This window comes from Ictidomys tridecemlineatus, chromosome 6 (assembly GCF_052094955.1).
Source record: "Ictidomys tridecemlineatus isolate mIctTri1 chromosome 6, mIctTri1.hap1, whole genome shotgun sequence".
In the NCBI taxonomy this organism is placed as follows: domain Eukaryota; kingdom Metazoa; phylum Chordata; class Mammalia; order Rodentia; family Sciuridae; genus Ictidomys; species Ictidomys tridecemlineatus.
The window spans coordinates 59,941,148-59,959,606 of NC_135482.1; the positions used below are offsets into that span (position 1 = coordinate 59,941,148).

Genomic DNA, 18,459 nt, shown 5'->3' on the forward strand with positions numbered 1-18,459 from the left:
CATCTCTTTGTTGGAGTGATCAATTTTTGCCTGTATTGCCTCATTTACATCATTCTTTAATTCACAGTTCACTTTAATTATGAACCTTCTGAACTCCTTCTCTGACATTTCATTAACTTCACTGTCCATGGAGTCTGTAATTACAGTATCCTGGCTTATTTGGGGCCCTTTTTCTCCCTTGTTTTTTCATGTTGTCATTCCGTCTTCCTTTCTTGCAGCATGGATCTGAGATATTACAGTTTCTTCCTTAAATTCTTGTAGTACCTGTGCAGATTGTCTGTACCTCACCTTGATGTTGGGCTTCCAGACCCTGCCAGTGTTCCTCAGTGTATGCTACTGCATCTAAGGTTGGTGGTGGCAATAGCAGAGGTAACTCGAGAAAATAGTTAAGGTGCCCTAAGGTGGAAACAATGTCTTACAGAGATGGGGCTTCAGGAGTGAACCTCACACTCCCTTTGGGATGCCTGCTCCAAGATGCAGCTGCTTACTAGGTCCTATCTGTTGTCAAAAAGTTAGGAGCTACTGTGTGGGGAAGGCTATGGTGATAACTGCAGTGTTCCAAGATGAAAATTAGTTAGGTTTAGGCTCCCAGGTGGGGAGAGGTGAACTTGGACCTAACCTGGACCTGGGGCCTGCGCAAGTTGGTATGGGAGGTCTGGGCTGGGACTCACCTTCCGCAGAAGTCTGCTGGTCAGAGGGGTGGTCCTGTGCCAGAGGCTAAGCTCTGGTGGCTGTCTGCCCTGCCAGTGCAGGAATGGGCCTGGGCCTACTGTGAGCCTGGGTCTCACCCGGGCTAGTGTAGGTGGTCTCATAATTCTTGTCTTATATCCATTGATGTGATGAATTATGTTTATTGTTTTCCATGTGTTCAACTGACCTTGTATTCCTGCAATAAACCCCACTTGATTGCGGTGCACCATCTGTTTAATAAGCATTTGTGTGCAGTTTGCCAGAATTTTATTGAGAATTTTTGCATCTATGATCATCAGGAATATTGATTCTGAAGTTTTCTTTCTTGATGTGCCTTTCTTTGATTTTGGTATCAGGGTGATAATAGCTTCAAAGAATGAATTTGGAAGAATTCTCTCCTTTTTATTTCATGAAATAGTTTGAGAATTATTGGTGTTAATTCTTCTTTGAAGGTCTTTATAACTCAGCTGAGAATTCTTCTCATCCTTGGTTTTTCTTTGTTGGCAGGCTTTTGATGGCATCTTCTATTTCATTGCTTGAAACTAATCTGTTTAAATTGTGTATGTCCTCCTGATTCAGTTTGGGCAGGTAATATGTTTTTAGAAATTTTTTTATTGTGGAGAGCAGTGACAGAGAATGGGAGGGCAGTGACTGGTATGGGCGGGTCAGGGGGAGGGTCTCTGATGACTTCATGGCTGTAGCATGTCTGCTGCCTGGGAGTGTTTCTCTGCAAGGGTACAAGGTGCCCAGTTGCTATGGTGATGCTCCAAAGAGGTTCTGTGCAAGAGTCTTTTCATCTTTGATCTTGAACTCAGGCACATACCTCTTAGGAATAGAGGAATTCTGAGCATCAAGACAACCACAATTTTCACCAGTGCTACTATTCCTGAGCCTGCCCACTTAACAATAACTTCAGATCATGTTCTTCTTAATTGCTGCTCAAAGCTCCTAACATTGCACATTAATTGGTGAAAAAGTTTCTAGTCCTATAACTTTCTTGAGCACAAAGATTTATTCTTCTATAGTCTTTAACTTGATTATGAGACATGTAAATAAAACATGCTAAAATGGCTCTTGAGATATTGCTTCTTCATCTGCTCGGGCAGAGCAGCACTCCACATAACTTCAGCTACCTATATATCTGTGTGTATGTGTTTTTGTTAATCTCCCATTGCCTCTTGCAGGTACAGTGAGTTTGACAGTGCCAGTCATGACAGTTGACGTCATCAAGATTTTCTATTTTATTGGAGTGTAAATGTTCAAAATAGTTTCTAATTACCTTCTGTATCTCAGCACTGTCCACCAAGATACTTCTTTTTTCATCGCTAATTTTAGTAATTTGAGTTTTCTCTTTCTCTTCATTAACATTGCTAAGTGTGTATAAATTTTATTTATTTTTTCAAAGAACAAACTTTTTGGTTTTGTCAATTTTGTGAATTGATTCTTTAATTTCAATTTTATTTCACCTCTGATTTTAATCATTTACTAAATTTATTGCTTTTGGTGTTGATTTTTTCATTTTTCTAGGGCTTTGAGATGAAATGGTAGGTAATTCATTAATTGACTTTCTACTCTTTTTTAAAGAATGAGCTCAATTCAATGAATGTTCCTTTTAGCACTGCCTTCATAGTGCCCAGAGATTTGGATAGATTGTATCACAATTCTCATTTACCTCTAATTCATTTTTTAATTTCATCTCTGATTTCTTCAACTATCCATTCATTATTCAACACAATATCATTTAGTCTCCAGGTGTTAGAGTAGGTTCTACTTCTTTTTCCATTGTTATTTCTAATTTCATTCCATTATGATCTGATAGAATGCAGAGTATTATCTCTGTTTTTTGTTTTGTTTTATTTTGTTTGTGATTGCTAAGAGTTGTTTTGTGGCATAAGATATAGTCTATTTTAGAGAATACTCTGTGCACTGCTAAGAAGAAATGTATTTACTATTGATTAATGAAATATTATATATATAATATATATACTCTAAATTATTGATATTGATTCTATAGTTTCTTTTTTTATTTTTTATTTTTATTTTTATTTTTTGGAGGATTTATCCAGTAGTGAGAGAGGTTGTTAAAGTCACTTAGTATTATTTTGTTGTGATATATTTGATTCTTGAAATTAAGAAGGGTTTGTTTGATGTATGCTCCATTGTTTGTTCCATTGTATGCTCCATTCTTTGTTTGTAATGCTCCATTGTTTGGGGTATAGATATTTATGATTATTATTATGTCTTGTTGATGTATAATTCTCTTAAGCAGTATTAGATGTCATTCTTTGTCCTCCTGACTAACTTTTGCTTGAAGTCTACTTTACCTGATATAAAGATGGAAATCCCTGCTTGTTTACATGACCCATGTGAATAATATGTTTTTTCCCATTCTTTTTTACCTTCTCTCTGTGGATGTCTTTGCCTCTGAGGTGAATCTCTTGGAGACATCGTATTGTTTTTAATCCAATCTGCCAGTCTATGTCTTTTGATTGGTAAGTTTATGCCATTAACATTCAAGGTTATTATTGCAATATGATTTGTATTCCCTGTCACTGGGGTTTATTTCTGGCTATTTGAATTAATTTCTCCTTACTTTGGTATAGTTTCTCCCATTGCTGGTTTTCACTTTTTTTCCATTTCATCTTCATGGAATATTTTGTTTAAAATATTCTGTAGTGCAGGCTTTCTAGTTGTGAATTCTTTTAACTTTTATCGTGGAAGGTTTTTATTTTATCTTTAAATATGAAGCCTAATTTTACTGGATATAGGATTCTTATCTGACATCCATTTTCCTTCAGAGTTTGCTATATGTTATTCCTGGACCTCCTAGCATTGAGGGTTTGAGTAGAGAAATCAGCTGAGATCTGAACTATTGTCCTCCTATATGTAATCTGGTATTTTTCTATGGTAGCCTTTAGAATTCTGTCCTTATTCTGAATGCTAGGCATTTTCATTATTATGTGCCTTGATATAAGTCTGTTGTAATTTTTTACATTTTGGGTCCTGTAAGCCTCTTGTAGCTCATTTTCCATTTCATTCTTTAGTTTTGGAAATTTTTTTGATATGTCATTGAAAAAAATTGTCATTCCTTTGGTTTATATTTCTTTGTTTCTATATATCTTAATAAATCTTAAATATTGTCTTTTAATGTTATTCCATAGTTCTTGGAATTTCCTCTCATGGTTTCTTAACTTCTTCTCTCTGTGGCCAACTCTGTTTCTGAGATGGTGTATTTTGTCTTCATTGCCTAAGGATCTCTATCCAAGTGGTCTAATCTGTTGGTCTCATGCTTTATATTGAATTTTTAATTTGGTTTATTGTTTATTTCATTTCAAGGATTTCTGCTTGTTCTTTTTCAGAACCTCTGACTCTTTTTGAAGTGATATTTTACTTCCTGTATTTTCTCTCTGATTTTAGTCTATTTACCATTTTTTACTTTGTCATCAGTTACTATGAACATTCTAAACTCTTTCTCTGACATTTCTTCCACCATAATGTTGATAGATTCTGTTATTGAGGTATCTTGGTTTGCTTGAGGCTATTTATTCTGTTGCTCTTTCATGTTGTTTTTGTGTCTACTCATCTAACAGTATGGATCTGAGGTAATTTGGTTTCTACCCAATGGGCTTATAGTGATCTTGAATGTTTCCAGTACCTCACATTTTAGGGGGAGACAAATAATTACAACAATCAAATCAAGCAATATAGAGCATTAAACCAAATAGTTCCTAATATGACATCTACAATGTTAATTATTACAATAAACAGAAATGATATGATCAATTATTGCCTATAATAAAAGTAGCAAGTTTGCAAAAGGGTTTTCAGTTTCAAATGGTGGATAGGGAGAGAACAGAGTGATATAAGATGTGATGAATATGAGGGAGGAGGAAAGAAGACAGAGTAAAAGATTAAATGAAGAGTGAAAGAGAGAATAATAGAGATAGACTATTAGTGGAATAAGAGGGAGAATCAAGGAAAAGCGATAAGTAGGGGAAAATATGTATAAGGTTAAAGTTATTTAAAAATTAAAAATAAGATAAAAGAATACAAAACAAAATTAAGATTTACCAAGCAAACATCCTAGTACATAAAAAATGAATCAATAAAAAATAAATGGCTTCAAAAATGCTGGAATTGAGAGAAAAAAAACAAACATTAAAATGTACAAATGTCCATATACCATCAAGTTCACAATTAAATAGAGAGATGAATTTTTAAAAAAGCAAAATAAGAAAAAAGTCTTGATGAAAAGTTAAAGAATTATCTCCATTGGAGTTCAAAATATTCTCAGCTTCTCTTCTCAGCAGTGTTAGGTGGGTGTCACCTGTTACATGATGATCCACCCTCTGGATGCTGGAGTGAAAGAGATAATCCCATAGGTGGAATAGTGGAGGTAGCACTTAGGCTTAGGCAGGCTCCAGGCTCTTCACTGGATGCCAATTTGTCTGAGATTTTAAACCAGTGCACCTCAGGCACCCAGTACTTGCTGGTCCATGCTGGAAGATTTTATTCCATGAATCTCCCCTTGGTTTCACTCGTGTGGTGGGGGAGCCAATTTGTATTCCCCTATGTCAACTCTAGACCCCATATTTACTGATCTTGGGTTCAGTTTCCAAAGTATGTCTACCACTATGGCTGTTCTGATCCTGGCCAGATCCTGCAAGGTCCTGCAAGCAGTTAGATTGGAGGGGGAAGGGTAGAGCCCAGTGGGTTTCCTGACGAGTTGTTGCCTGTATCAACCTCTCTCCAAGTTTGATTCTCTTTCAGTCATTTAAGCACACTCTATGTCGAGCAGAGTGTGTATTTACTGGGCCTGTGTTTAGTGGAAAACTCAAGTTTGCCAGAAATTGGTTTTTCCAGCTTCTGCCCACCCCCACTTCGGCTGCAAAATTGTTCCTTCCTTTGTGCCCAGCACTATGGCTGGAGTAATGGCAGCTTCTTTCCCTGTACATCGATATTCTGCAGCATATCTTTCAGTTTTTTTGGGCAATGTCCCTGGTCTGTAAACACTCCCTACCCAGACACACCTGGGGTCTCCCCAAAATATGGGTTCCTTTAATTCTCTTATCCCTCTACTATGCTCATGGAGGAACCACTCTGGCTACTGCTTCTGGTCCAGCCAGAGAAGTGGCTGCGCTGCTGGGGATTTTTTTCCTTATTTTATTATATCTAACCTCCTGTGTCCCTGGTCTTCTTTGAATGTCCAGTTTTGAATTCCAGTAAAGTCCCCAGACCCACTTTGTGGAGAAGCTGCCTGTCTTCTTTCTTTGTTTCACACCAGGAAGCAGCCAAGGATGTAATCTTCCCTATTCTACCATCTTCTCTTAATGTGTTTTGGATGGTTTGCTAATATTTTATTAAGAATATTCGCATCTGTGTTCATCAGGGATATTGCTTTATAGTTCCTTTCCTTGATGTGCTTTAGCACAGCCAGCACAGATATATATGTGAAGGTTCGGCTACGTGGGAAATCCTAAAGGAGATTGAATTAAAGACACAGACTCTAATACCTTAAATCAGCTCCAGGATGGCTTCTCATACCCCCAGCCTCTAATTACCCATTAAAGTAGCAAGGTTTACCAAAGAGGCCAGAAAGAGACAGAGAGAGAGAACACACCAGAGAATAGACTTTTATTGGGGAACCAAAAATTCTGGGGAAAATCTCATCCAATGAAGATTAAGGGAGGCAGTGTCCCAAGGTCAGGTGAGAAGATTGGGTCTTCAGGGGCTGTGGTCAGGCACGCCTCCACACACACAAGCCCTCGGACACAAGAAGAGTGGGGAAAGCTCTTAACACAAAGAAGTGTCTGAGTGCCTCTCACCCAGCCAGGGAGGTAATCAATCGCCTGCAAGGATGGCCTCCCACAACGTGCTTTTGTCTTGTTTTGGTATCCGTGTGATACTAGATTCATAGAATGAATTTAGTAGTATTCCCTCCTTTATCTTATTGAATAATTTGAGGTCTTCTTTAAACGTGGATAGAACTCAGCTGAGCATTCATCTGGTAGTATCTTGGTTGGAAGGCTTTTAGTTGCTACTTTAATTTTATTGCATGATATTGGTCTATATCTTCCTGGTTCAGTTTGAGTAGTTCATACATGTCTAGAAATTTGTAAATGTCTTCCAGATTTTCTGTATTGGTGAAGTCTACATTTTCAAAACAGTTTCTAATGATCCTCTGGATTTCAGAAATGTCTGAGGAGTTATCTCCTTTTTGATCCCTAATTTTTGTATTAGAGACTTCTCTTTTTTGAGTAGTTTGGCTAGGAGTTTATCTATCTTGTTTATCTTTTCAAAGAATCAATTCTGTTGCAATGATCCTTTGTTGTTGTTGTTTTAAATTCTCTATTTAATTAATCTCAGCTCTGGTCTTAATTATTTCTGGTCTTCTACTGGTTTTGACACTAGTTCATTCTTGCTTTTCTAGAGTCTTGAGGTATAATATTTGAATATTTATTTAGGACCTTATTTCCTTTCTTTTTATATTAAATGCAGACACTTAATCTTAGTCCCATTTCTAATAGTACTTTTAAAAGTTGCACTCAATGTGAATAATATATTCCAGACTCAAAGAAAAAATTAACTCTTCTTCATTATTTAAAAAATCATCACTTTCTTAGGAAGTCTCTAAAATTCACTATCTTGTATTTTAAAAAGCAAATTAATTAAGATTCTTGATATTATATGTTGTGCAAGGTACATATTAGTTGTATAACTATAACTAATATTATATGTTGTGGAAAATGAACTTGAGGTAAAATAACATTCCAGAGGCAAATGTAGATGTCAGAGAAAAGCTAACAATAGTATAGGATTTATAAATGCTGAGAGGCTGAACTAGTAGCTAGGAATTTACAGTAATTTTCATAGAAATTAGTGACTTTACACATGGAAAAATAAGAATTCATACCCCATTTTAATCAATAGTATGATATGTCAAGATCATTGTATTGTCTTGAGCAAATAATTTTTAAAAAGAAAGAAAAGAAAAAGAAATGAGTGGAAACCTTTAAGTTTATTTTCAGAAGCCAGTATCACCCAGATACCCAAACCAGACAATGACACATTAAGGAAATAAAATTACAGACTATTATCCTTGATGAGCAAAAATTTTTTTTAAAAATTCTTAAGAAAATATTATCAAGCTACATTAAAAACTACATTAAGAAGATTATATACCACCATCAGGTAGATTTCATTCCAGGTATGCAAGATTGGTTGAACATATGCAAATCTGTACATGTAATCCATCATGTAATTACAGTTAGGAACAAGAATCAGATGATGATTTCCATAGATACAGAAAAAGTTTTGGAAAATCCAGCATTTCTTTGTGATAAAAAGACTGAAATGAATTGGGAAGATAGGAACTTACCTAACATTGTCCAGAAAACCAAAAACCAACATTATACTGAATGGGGAAAAACTGAAAGTATTTACTCTAAAATCAGCAATCAGACAAGGTTGTTCACTCTCACCACTCCTATTCAATGTAATATTTATAATTCTAGCCAAAGAAACTAGGCACATGGAGGACATAAAAGTGATATAAACAGGAAAGGAAGAAGTCAAATTATCACTATTTACCGATGTTATGATTCTATATTAAGAATATCCAAAAAGTTTTACCACAAGAATTCTAGTACACATAAAAAACTCAGCAAAGTGAAAGGATACAAAATTAATATGCAAACATCAGTAGCTTTATTAGACATGAATGATGACTCTGTTTAATAAGAGATTAAGAAAATAATATGTTAAATGGCCTCAAAATATAAAATAAAATAGAACAAAACACCCGTGAATAAGTCTAAGCAATTAAAAGACCTTTACAATGAAAATTATAGTACACTAAAAAGAACAAAATTGAAGAATTCTTTAGAGGATCAAAGCATCTCCCATGTTCTTGAGTGGGCAGAATTTACATGGTTAAAATGACAATGTTCCAAAACTAATGTACATATTCAATGCAATTCCTTCAAAACACCAATGGCATTATTCACAAAATTAGGGGAAAAAATTCCAAAATTCATTGGGAAGAATAAATGACTCGGAATAGCCAAAACAATTTTAAGCAAAAAAGCAATGCCCGACTTTGTATTATATTACAGAAGTATAGTAACAAAAATAGTATAGTACTGCTCTAAAAACAGACATACAGATGATTGTAATAGAAGACACAGATAAACTTACAAAGAAATAGTCATCTGATGCTTGACAGAGGCACAAAACATACATTGGAGAAAAGACATCCCTTTTTATAACAAATGGTGCTGGGAAAACTGGATATATGCATACAGAAAAATGAAAATATATCCCCCCCCTCTCTGCATGAAAGTCAACTCAATTTGAATCAAAGAGCTAGAAATTAGACCAGAAACTCTACAACTGCTAGAAGAAATCTAAGTGTCAACAGTAGAACATATAAGCACAAGCAATGATTTTCTCAATAGGATGCCTAAAACTTAGGAAATAATACCAAAAATTGTAGGTATTCGGACCTTGGAAATATACAGAGAATTGTTCCTCTGGTGACCAAACTCCCAGGGAGCTGTGAGGGTAACCGGAACCCTTTTTCCACCCTACGAATGCTCTACAGTTTCTCCTAGGTACTAGTAAGATAACTAATAACAGAATGTCTAGCTGCTGGAGTAATGTCCTTCATGAGGAAGCTCTCTGTTAGAGTCTTATCAGCCTTGACCTTGATCTCAGACACTCAGCTCCTGGGAATAAAGGAACTCTCTTGTTAGACAACCACAATGTATCACTGAGCCTAAACTTGTCTACATAATAGTTAAAACTTTATAGAATGGACTTTCTTGAGAGCTCTAAAAAGCTCCTAGTATTGCACATTGCAACTTAGTATGTAACTGAGGAATAAGCTACATTGCCTGGTCGGCTGCAGCAGAATAGAGAATGGGGGGGGGGGTGACGAGCAACTTCTGTAGATTGATACAGCAGGAGAGGGAGCCCTTTATTGTAGGACAACAGAGCTATTTATACATTTTGCACAGCTTATCTAATTAACATAAACTAGATACATCAGTCAACCAATAAGGAATCTCCACACTTAATAGCTCACTTTTGTTACTTCTCAAACCACTCCCTCTGGCATTTTGCCAGGCACCATCCAGACTTGTTTACGAACTCTAACATTCCCCTGGCAAAATACCACATGTTATTTTGACTTGTCTACAGACCTTAACACTACATAATGTTGCTAAACCTGTAACCTGCCTAGTGATACAATGAACAATATGTACAAATGATGTCATTAGTAACCTATGGGTATAAATAAAGTAACCTATGGATATAAATAAAGCTAGCAGGCATTAAATTAAAAAGTTTCTGCACTGAAAAGAAAACAATCAAGAGCATGAACAGAGATCTTACAGAATCAGAAAAAAAATCCTTTCCGGCTACTCCCCAAGAGGAGATTAATATCTAATATTCATAAAGACTCAAAAAAAATAACACCTAAAACACAGATAGCCTAAACAGTAAGTATGCAAATGAGCTAAACAGATGTTTCTGAAAAGAAATAACAGTGGCCAACAAATATATGAAAAAAAAATGTTGCATATTTTCAGATGCTAGGGAAACGAAATCAAAAGCATACTGGTGACTTACAAGTAAGACAAAAAAATCCCCTTAAAATTTATTATGAAATATAATATCTCTTTTTATATCTATTTAAATTTGTTTACCAAAAATTGTTATGATGTTAAATTGAAAATGTGACTTTTCAATGTAAAAATTAAAATGGAAACACCCTTTTGGTTCCTATCTAAGCATTCACACAAGGAAAGAGGAAAAGTTTTGTATTACTTTAGTCCTATTATGCTCTCTCTTTTTAAAAATCTAGAGTCTCTATGGTCCTCATGGACTTAGTTCTGGAACCTAGACATGTAATAATTGACTTACATTTCCTTCTCTCCCAAAGGTGACTGTCTCCCAGAAGGCAAGATAAATCTCAATGCTGCAATTATTGGGAAAAGTTACACTGTTATAATAAATCCAAAACCCTTAAGTACAATTGTGGCTGATATTTTGGCCGATTATTAGATTCCAGATGGTTTAGGAATCTGAACCTCTACTTACATATCTACGACAATCTATTCTCCTTCCTTAAAATTATATGAGCATCTAAGAATGCAGGAGAGAAGCTATTCTGATGTTTGATTCTTGAGGTTCACTTTATGTATAGAATATAGATCCTGTTATCATTTCAGTTTTGGCAGAGCGTTATTTAGGAAATTCACCTTGATTTTCTTCTGAGAAAGATTACATAAATTCTCAAGAAATCAACTACTGAAGGAAAGCACAGTTTAAAAAATACAAATGAGAAAAATAGGTGACATTTCTGTATGGCAGGAATTTAAAACTAAGATAACTACCACTCATTTTTTTGTATTATTTAAGTCCTATTAAGCTCTCTCTTTTTAAAAATCTAGAGTCTATGGTCCTCATAGACTTGGTTCATTTTATATCAAAATCATCATTTTCTAGTACTTGTAGTTGTGATGTAGCAATTAATTAACTTTATGTTTGCCTTTTCTAGAATTAAAAAAAGGAAAACTTTGGATTCCACTGCTTCATCTTTAATAGATCTGATCAACTACCAAATAACACAAGGTAAAAAATAATTTTTTAAACACTTGAGCTTTTGGCAAATAATTAACCACAAACTTGTTTGTTTGTTGGCTGCTTTGGGAAGAACTCTGTTTTCCAGATAAAATGTCTTAAGCCATATATTTACTAATGTTTATGATGTTATAACGTGCATTATATTTAAGATATGGATTTATTAAACATTTCTCTGATTCTGCATGTTAATTAGATATACTTTATCTATACAATAAATATGTATTGATTATTTGCCATTTTCCAGACTCAGAACATTATGCTGATAATAAATATACAATGAACAAGTTGATTTTGATATTAAGGAAATTGTTATCAGGTGAGGAATAATGAATATTTAATAGTAATATTAAAGCATGATATTTGAAAGAGTTTCATATGAATAAACCTTGGAAATTAAAGGAATTTAGGCAAAATTAAAGGAAGACAAATAAAATGTACTGTTTTTTAGAACTTCATAACTACTCAGGCTCTCTTTCACTACTAAAGTAAGCCACACCTCCCCAGACCATAAAGTATGACCTAATTTAAAATCATTCTTCTTTATAATAAAGTATTCTGCATACTTAATTTTTGATAGGATTGGTGCACATTTTATTTTTAATTTTTAAAACTGTCTTGAAATATAATAACACATCATGCCATTTTTCTATTTGTCCTGTTTTTTTCTCAGGGAAAATATTACATTGCTCATAGATTTCTTCATTTTCTATAAGCCTTTAAAAAATTCTCTGATTCTTTTTCTCAACATAGAATGGTTTAGCCTCAAAGGCCCATTTGCATTTTATTACTGTTCAACTGCTTCAGTATTGATTGTTTTTGAAATTACAATAAAAGGAATCATGGCTACATTTATTGAATATTTTGCTGTATATGGTGTCAAATGATTTGTCTTCATACATGATTTTGTATCCACAAGAAAACTTTGAGAATTTTATTGCTCCTATTTGCCTTTTTCTGTTTAAGTACTCTGCACAACAAGGAGCACTACACAAATGCTCTCCACACAATAAAGAACTCTCTCAAGGTCTCATTCAGGAAGTGAGAACCTAAATCTGTCCTAAACCAAAACGCATGCTGACCGCCACAGTATTTCATTTTCTGCTTTCTGCAAGCTCAATTATTACTCAGCTTTTAACTACATAGTAAACATTTATAGATATGCCATTTGCCAGGCACAGAATGTATCATGGTGACAATATGTGGAGAACAAGTTATGTCCTATCTTAAGGAATACATTGTTATGTGAGAAATAATTAATATTTAATATGAAAATATGGTGATAATATCTATTATCCTTGGGAGGTTATTTTGACCCAGATGAGAAAATTAGGAAATTTATTTTAAAGATAGGAACCTTTAACGTGAAAGCACCAGTAGAAGTTAAGTAAAGAAACAGAAAGATTTCCTTTTAAAAAGGCAATAGTATTAATAAACCATTAAGAATGATTAGGAGAATGGATTCTGGAGACAATTTTCTTAGCCTTGAACTACAGTGCTGACCCAGCAGGTGAATTTCAACAGACTTTATTTCTCTATACCTTACCTATATACATGGCAATATAAAAGTATTTATCATATATTATCATTGCATGGACTAAACAAGCTATTACGAAAACCTTAAGAAAAGTGTGTGACATAGTTAAAATGCCTTATATATATTTGCTGCTATTACTATTGTCCATACGGAATGATACATAATCCTGAAGGGAAAGAAAAAAGTATACCATGTTCTTAATACAAGGAGTTCAAATCTACTTAAGCTGTCTAACCAATTAATGGTAGTTATGAGGATGAATTCAAGATACATAAGAATTCAATTCACACTTCCCTCATATGCGTATTTTGTTCCATGTACATTTCTAAAGTGACTCTTCTGAGGACCTCTTCTTAAAGAACTATAAACTGTGCGCTAAGGGAATGCAGTTTATTTTTTAATGAAACACTATTGATATTGCATCTGGGTGAGCAATTGTCATATTTGTAATTGGTTGTGCACATCTTTTATTTTAGTAGGTATACAAATTTAGTGGGTATAGAATTCAGTTTCCATGACTTACAAAATGCAATTGAATATCTTAAATAATTAAAAAATACAGACACTTTCTTTATATCTGTTAGTACTTATACATCAAACTCACAGGTTTTTCTAAATGTGATTACTAAAGACCCCGATATCTCCAAATCCAGAGTACCTAAAGTGCTTCCTGAATGAAATTCATCAATTAATTGTTGTCTCTTCCGGTTACTGCTTTATGATACTGAAATTATTATGTAAACCACAGGGGGAAATATGTAGATAGTGGTATCTTCAAATGTGAAAAATGTTTCAGTAGAAATTCTATTACATGCACAGAAAAAAAAATCCTGCCACTCTAAGAAGTTAAGGGAAAAAAAAATCAATTCAAAAATCACTTAGTCAAATTCTATTTAAGTCACAGTTTTTCTACAAGGATAAAATTAACAATGATTTCAGAATAATCTTGTACATCTAAATACTGTACAGATGATTTATAATGCTAAGATCAAAGCTAAGAGTCCCTTTGTTTGCTTTGCTTATGCCTCTCATCAGGTGTCTTCCATGGGTGACAGGGAAACAAGCAATCACTCAGAAATGACTGACTTCATTCTCATAGGCTTCAGGGTGCGCTATGAGCTCCATCTTCTCCTCTTCCTGATATTTCTACTTGTCTATGTCATGATCCTTCTAGGGAATGTTGGGATGATGGCCATTATCATGACTGATCCCCGGCTGAACACACCAATGTATTTCTTCCTAGGCAACCTGTCTTTTGTTGATCTCTTCTATTCGTCTGTTATTGCACCCAAGGCCATGAGCAACTTCTGGTCTGAAAGCAAGTCCATCTCCTTTGCAGGCTGTGTGGCCCAGCTCTTTCTATTTGCACTCTTCATTGTGACGGAGGGATTTCTCCTGGCAGCCATGGCTTATGATCGCTTCATTGCCATCTGCAACCCACTCCTCTATTCTGTTCAGATGTCAGCACGTCTCTGCACTCAGTTGGTGGCTGGGTCCTATTTCTGTGGCTGCATAAGCTCAGTTCTTCAAACCAGCATGACATTTACTTTATCCTTTTGTGCTTCTCGGGCCATTGACCACTTTTACTGTGATGTTCGCCCACTTCAGAGATTATCTTGTTCTGACCTCTTTGTCCACAGAATGGTCTCTTTTACCTTATCTATCATCATTATCTTTCCAACCATCATAGTCATTGTTGTTTCTTACATGTATATTGTGTCCACAGTTCTAAAGATTCGCTCCACTGAAGGCCGCAAGAAAGCCTTCTCCACCTGTAGTTCCCACCTGGGAGTCGTGAGTGTGCTGTACGGGGCTGTCTTCTTCATGTACCTCACCCCTAACAGGTTTCCTGAACTGAGTAAAGTGGCCTCCTTATGTTACTCCCTAGTCACACCTATGTTGAACCCTTTGATTTACTCCCTGAGAAACAAAGATGTCAAAGAGGCTCTTAAAAAACTTCTAGAGAAGAAAAATGCTATTCTATGAATCTTATTTCTGTTCCAACAGTTGTATTGTGGCTATGACACCTCTTGTAACCAGTAATGTTATTCTCTCGATCGTGACAAAAATACTCTTAGTATCTTTTTCCAGGTGATGTACCCTTGCCAAATATTACTTTTTACCCCTCTGAGACATCATTAATCCTGAAAGTCCTGGATGTGGGAGATGTTGTGGATGTTAGGGAAGAATTTTTAACAAGGAACTCTTTTACTCATCTCCAATATAATTTTATTTCACCAAATCAATGTGAATGCCATAGTGTTGAACAATGTTTCCATACTTTATTATACCATCCAAACAAATCCTGGTTCTCAGAGCTCCATGACTCAGGACTCAAACAGTGAGGAAACTACTTCTCCAGGAGGTGAGAGAAAAGGAAAAACAGTCCACTGATAACCAGTATCCAACTGAACGCCTTGAACTCTGGGAAGGTTGAAGCACATCAGATAAGGCCAAGGATCTGAATTGGAGCTGAGTTCAGGAGGGAGTTGGGGTTGGGGGTAAAATACAAGGTCTGAAAAGACCTGTAAGTGTTGGAATATTTTGGTATGGGGAACTCCAGGATCAAAGGGGGGCAGCCTGCCTGGGGAAGACCCAGAGGCTATTGGCCCAGTAAACTGGTACATAAAACTCATGGTCTGCCAGCCATGCACAAGGAGCTCAAAACATAAATACGTCTGTGAGAAAGTTGTGCAAACTTAGACCAGGAGCTTATATTTATGAATTCAAGGCAGAAACCAACAGACAAATCCAGCAGATGCCAACTGTGAGCTCTAAAGTGAGTCTAGCAAATCAGGAGATTTTCTGGCATGGAGACCATTTTGTCTGCGAACAATACAGATCAGAGAGGCCAGAGAAAGCCCATGTCCCCCTTCCCCACTCCATTGATTTGGCAGTGAGCAGGATCTGCAACAGGGAGAAACCAAGAGTGACAGAGATCAGTGCTCCAAAAACAGCTTTACCTGGTGGTAATACAGATCAGTGGTAATAGAGAAAGCCCTCAGCCTCTATCTACCCCTCCAATTGAACCAGGATCCAATGGCACACAGAGCCAGCAGAAAGCAGAAACTGAATGGAGGTGGAGTGACTGAGCTCAGTGCTTGAAAACCCCCCTTGGGAAGCAAAAAGCAACCAAAAAAACCCTTAGTATCCCTGAAAAACAGAACCCTCAATGGACAGACTCCCTCGTCCCATGGGTGGTGCCCTGTGGAGAGTAGTGGGATGCAGCGCTAGATGCATGTTGATTCATTCATGCGCCAAAACCTCATCATAAAAAACATCTGGAGAAATACAGACCAGATCCCCGCCCCTGAGAGCTTCACTTGCAATAATACATTGTGCAACTTCCAAACAAAACTCAGGAAGTCAAGCTGCCAGCATCTTCCAGACCTCTTCACACCATCCCACTGAGAAGGGAAGCTGAGAAACCGAAAGGCAGTTGGCACAGAAAGCTGGCAAAAATAAATGAATAAATAAATAAAACCATTCATTGACTATTTTGCTATTTTGTTTTTGTTATGATTTTATTTGTTTTTGAATGTGTATTGATTGACAAATGATGGACATTTATGCATTTGTACAGATACATATTTGTCTCTGTTGTTCTTTTTAGCTTTTAACATTTCCCTAAGGAAGCTTTTTTTATCTCTTTTCTTTTTTTGTGTTCTGTATTTTTTTTTGGAAGATTAAGTCTTTGATTAGTATATTTTTGGATTGACTTCCTTTTGACTCTTTCACAAGTCAGTTTTCCTTTGTTTCTACTTCTCTCTTTTTCTTGCCAATAGCCAAACTCTATTGCCCACTCTCTCACTCTTCCTTTAACTCTTTTACTTCTATTGTTTTTTTATAATTTTTAAGGTTTTCTACTCTTAAAAACACATCCTGCGTCCCCCTTGCATATGCCCCCACTCACCTCTTGAATTTAAAAACCCTATTCTACAGCCCATCACTTCTTTTCCTGTTGAAGAACTCTTTAACTGGATGCTTGTACTTATTCATATATCCTCATTTTCTTTTCATTCCTACTATTTTATTTGAAGGCAGTTATTTTTCAGGGATAAATATTTCAAAGACTAAGATGTTTGATTAGTATATATAGATTTTACTTTTTAAACTTTTATTTCTAGTCTGTATTTTTTTCTTTTATCTTTCTTTTAATTTTTAAAAATTTTTATTTTGTTATTTTACTTTTATTATTTCCTTTTTCTCACTTATTGTTTTCTTTCAACTCTCTCTTTTTCTCTGCAAAGAGCAAACCTCTATTGTTCTCTTTCATTTTTTCTTTAAATTTTTACCTCTATTTTTGTTTTTCCTCATAATTTTCACATCCTATGTCACTTCTGTTCAGTCTCTTGTCATCACATGAAATTGGAAACCCTATGTAAATTAACTGTTTTTCCATGGGCCATGACTGATCATATTATTTCTGAGTATTGTAACAATCAAGATTGTAGATTTCGGTGCAAGAGCTATTTTGTATAATGCTGTGAATTGTTTGCATCTGTTGTTGTTACTATCTGACTCCCCCTAAACTGTGAGGTACAAGAAATCTTCTGGGACACAATAGTTCCACAAGGTAGGAACCCTACTGTCTCAAAATCAACTGTTATATGGGCAGACATACAAACAACATGAAAAAGCAAGGGAACAAATTGCCTCAAATAAACCAAAATAAGTCAGAATCTATAAACATTACAGTGAAAGAAAATTTGGAGAAGGAATTTAGAATGTTCATGGTTAAACTGATTTGTGAGGTAAATACAGATAACAGAAGATCACTTCAATAAAGAGAAACAGATTCTGAAAACAAAACAAAAAGAAATCCTCAAAATGAAGAAATCAATAAATCAAATTATTTTATGACTAAGTTCACCTGTGTAATGGTTATTAAATGATCAACCTGAGGAAATATTTTGCAGGTGTTACACAGAGAGGAAGGAATAATAATGATGAGAAAGAAATAAATAACCTTCATTATGTGTGTTAACTTGGAAAATTGTATTTTGAACATGCCAGGCATTGTGGAGTGCTTTGAGAGAGTACAGGTTGCTGGATCCTTATTCAGAGAACTAAAATGGGAAATAGATAATTGCAAACATCTGGGAATACTCACTCCCTCAACTGAATTCTTTATATTTTATCTTGTTTTAATTATTACTGGGGAATGTTTAATAAATATATAAAAGGAAGGAAGTCATCAAAACAGACTGTGCTCCAAAATTACTCCTCTATACCTCTGGATATATTTATTCAAATTTAATGAATTTTATCAGCTACCTATATAAATTTTCCAGTATAATAAATAACTATAGTCTTTAGTGAGTTTACAATTTAGTGAGAGTCAAATCTTTGGACAGACAATTAAAATCCAGAGGGGTGAGTCACAGGTATTCTTAGAGATAACACTTTGGAGTACCTAAAAGCAAGCTGGTCAATAATGAGGAAAACTCTTCTTGAGCTTTGTGGAATATGGATTTAAAGAGAATAAGATTTAAGTCTGGGAAAATGCTCCAGTGGTTCATTAATATGTGTCAATGTTAATGGAGAAAAAGGAGGATTTGAAAACCTACAGGTATATATATCAA

General features: G+C 35.2%; 1 protein-coding gene across 1 annotated transcript; it reads left to right on the forward strand.

Moving 5' to 3' along the window:
• The first annotated feature begins 13,903 nt into the window (after positions 1–13,903).
• Positions 13,904–14,860, forward strand: LOC101960754 (olfactory receptor 9K2). The gene has a single exon (XM_013365882.3). It carries the CDS (start codon positions 13,919–13,921, stop codon positions 14,858–14,860), a length of 942 nt encoding a protein of 313 aa, XP_013221336.2. The 5' UTR covers positions 13,904–13,918.
• The last annotated feature ends 3,599 nt before the right edge of the window (positions 14,861–18,459 follow it).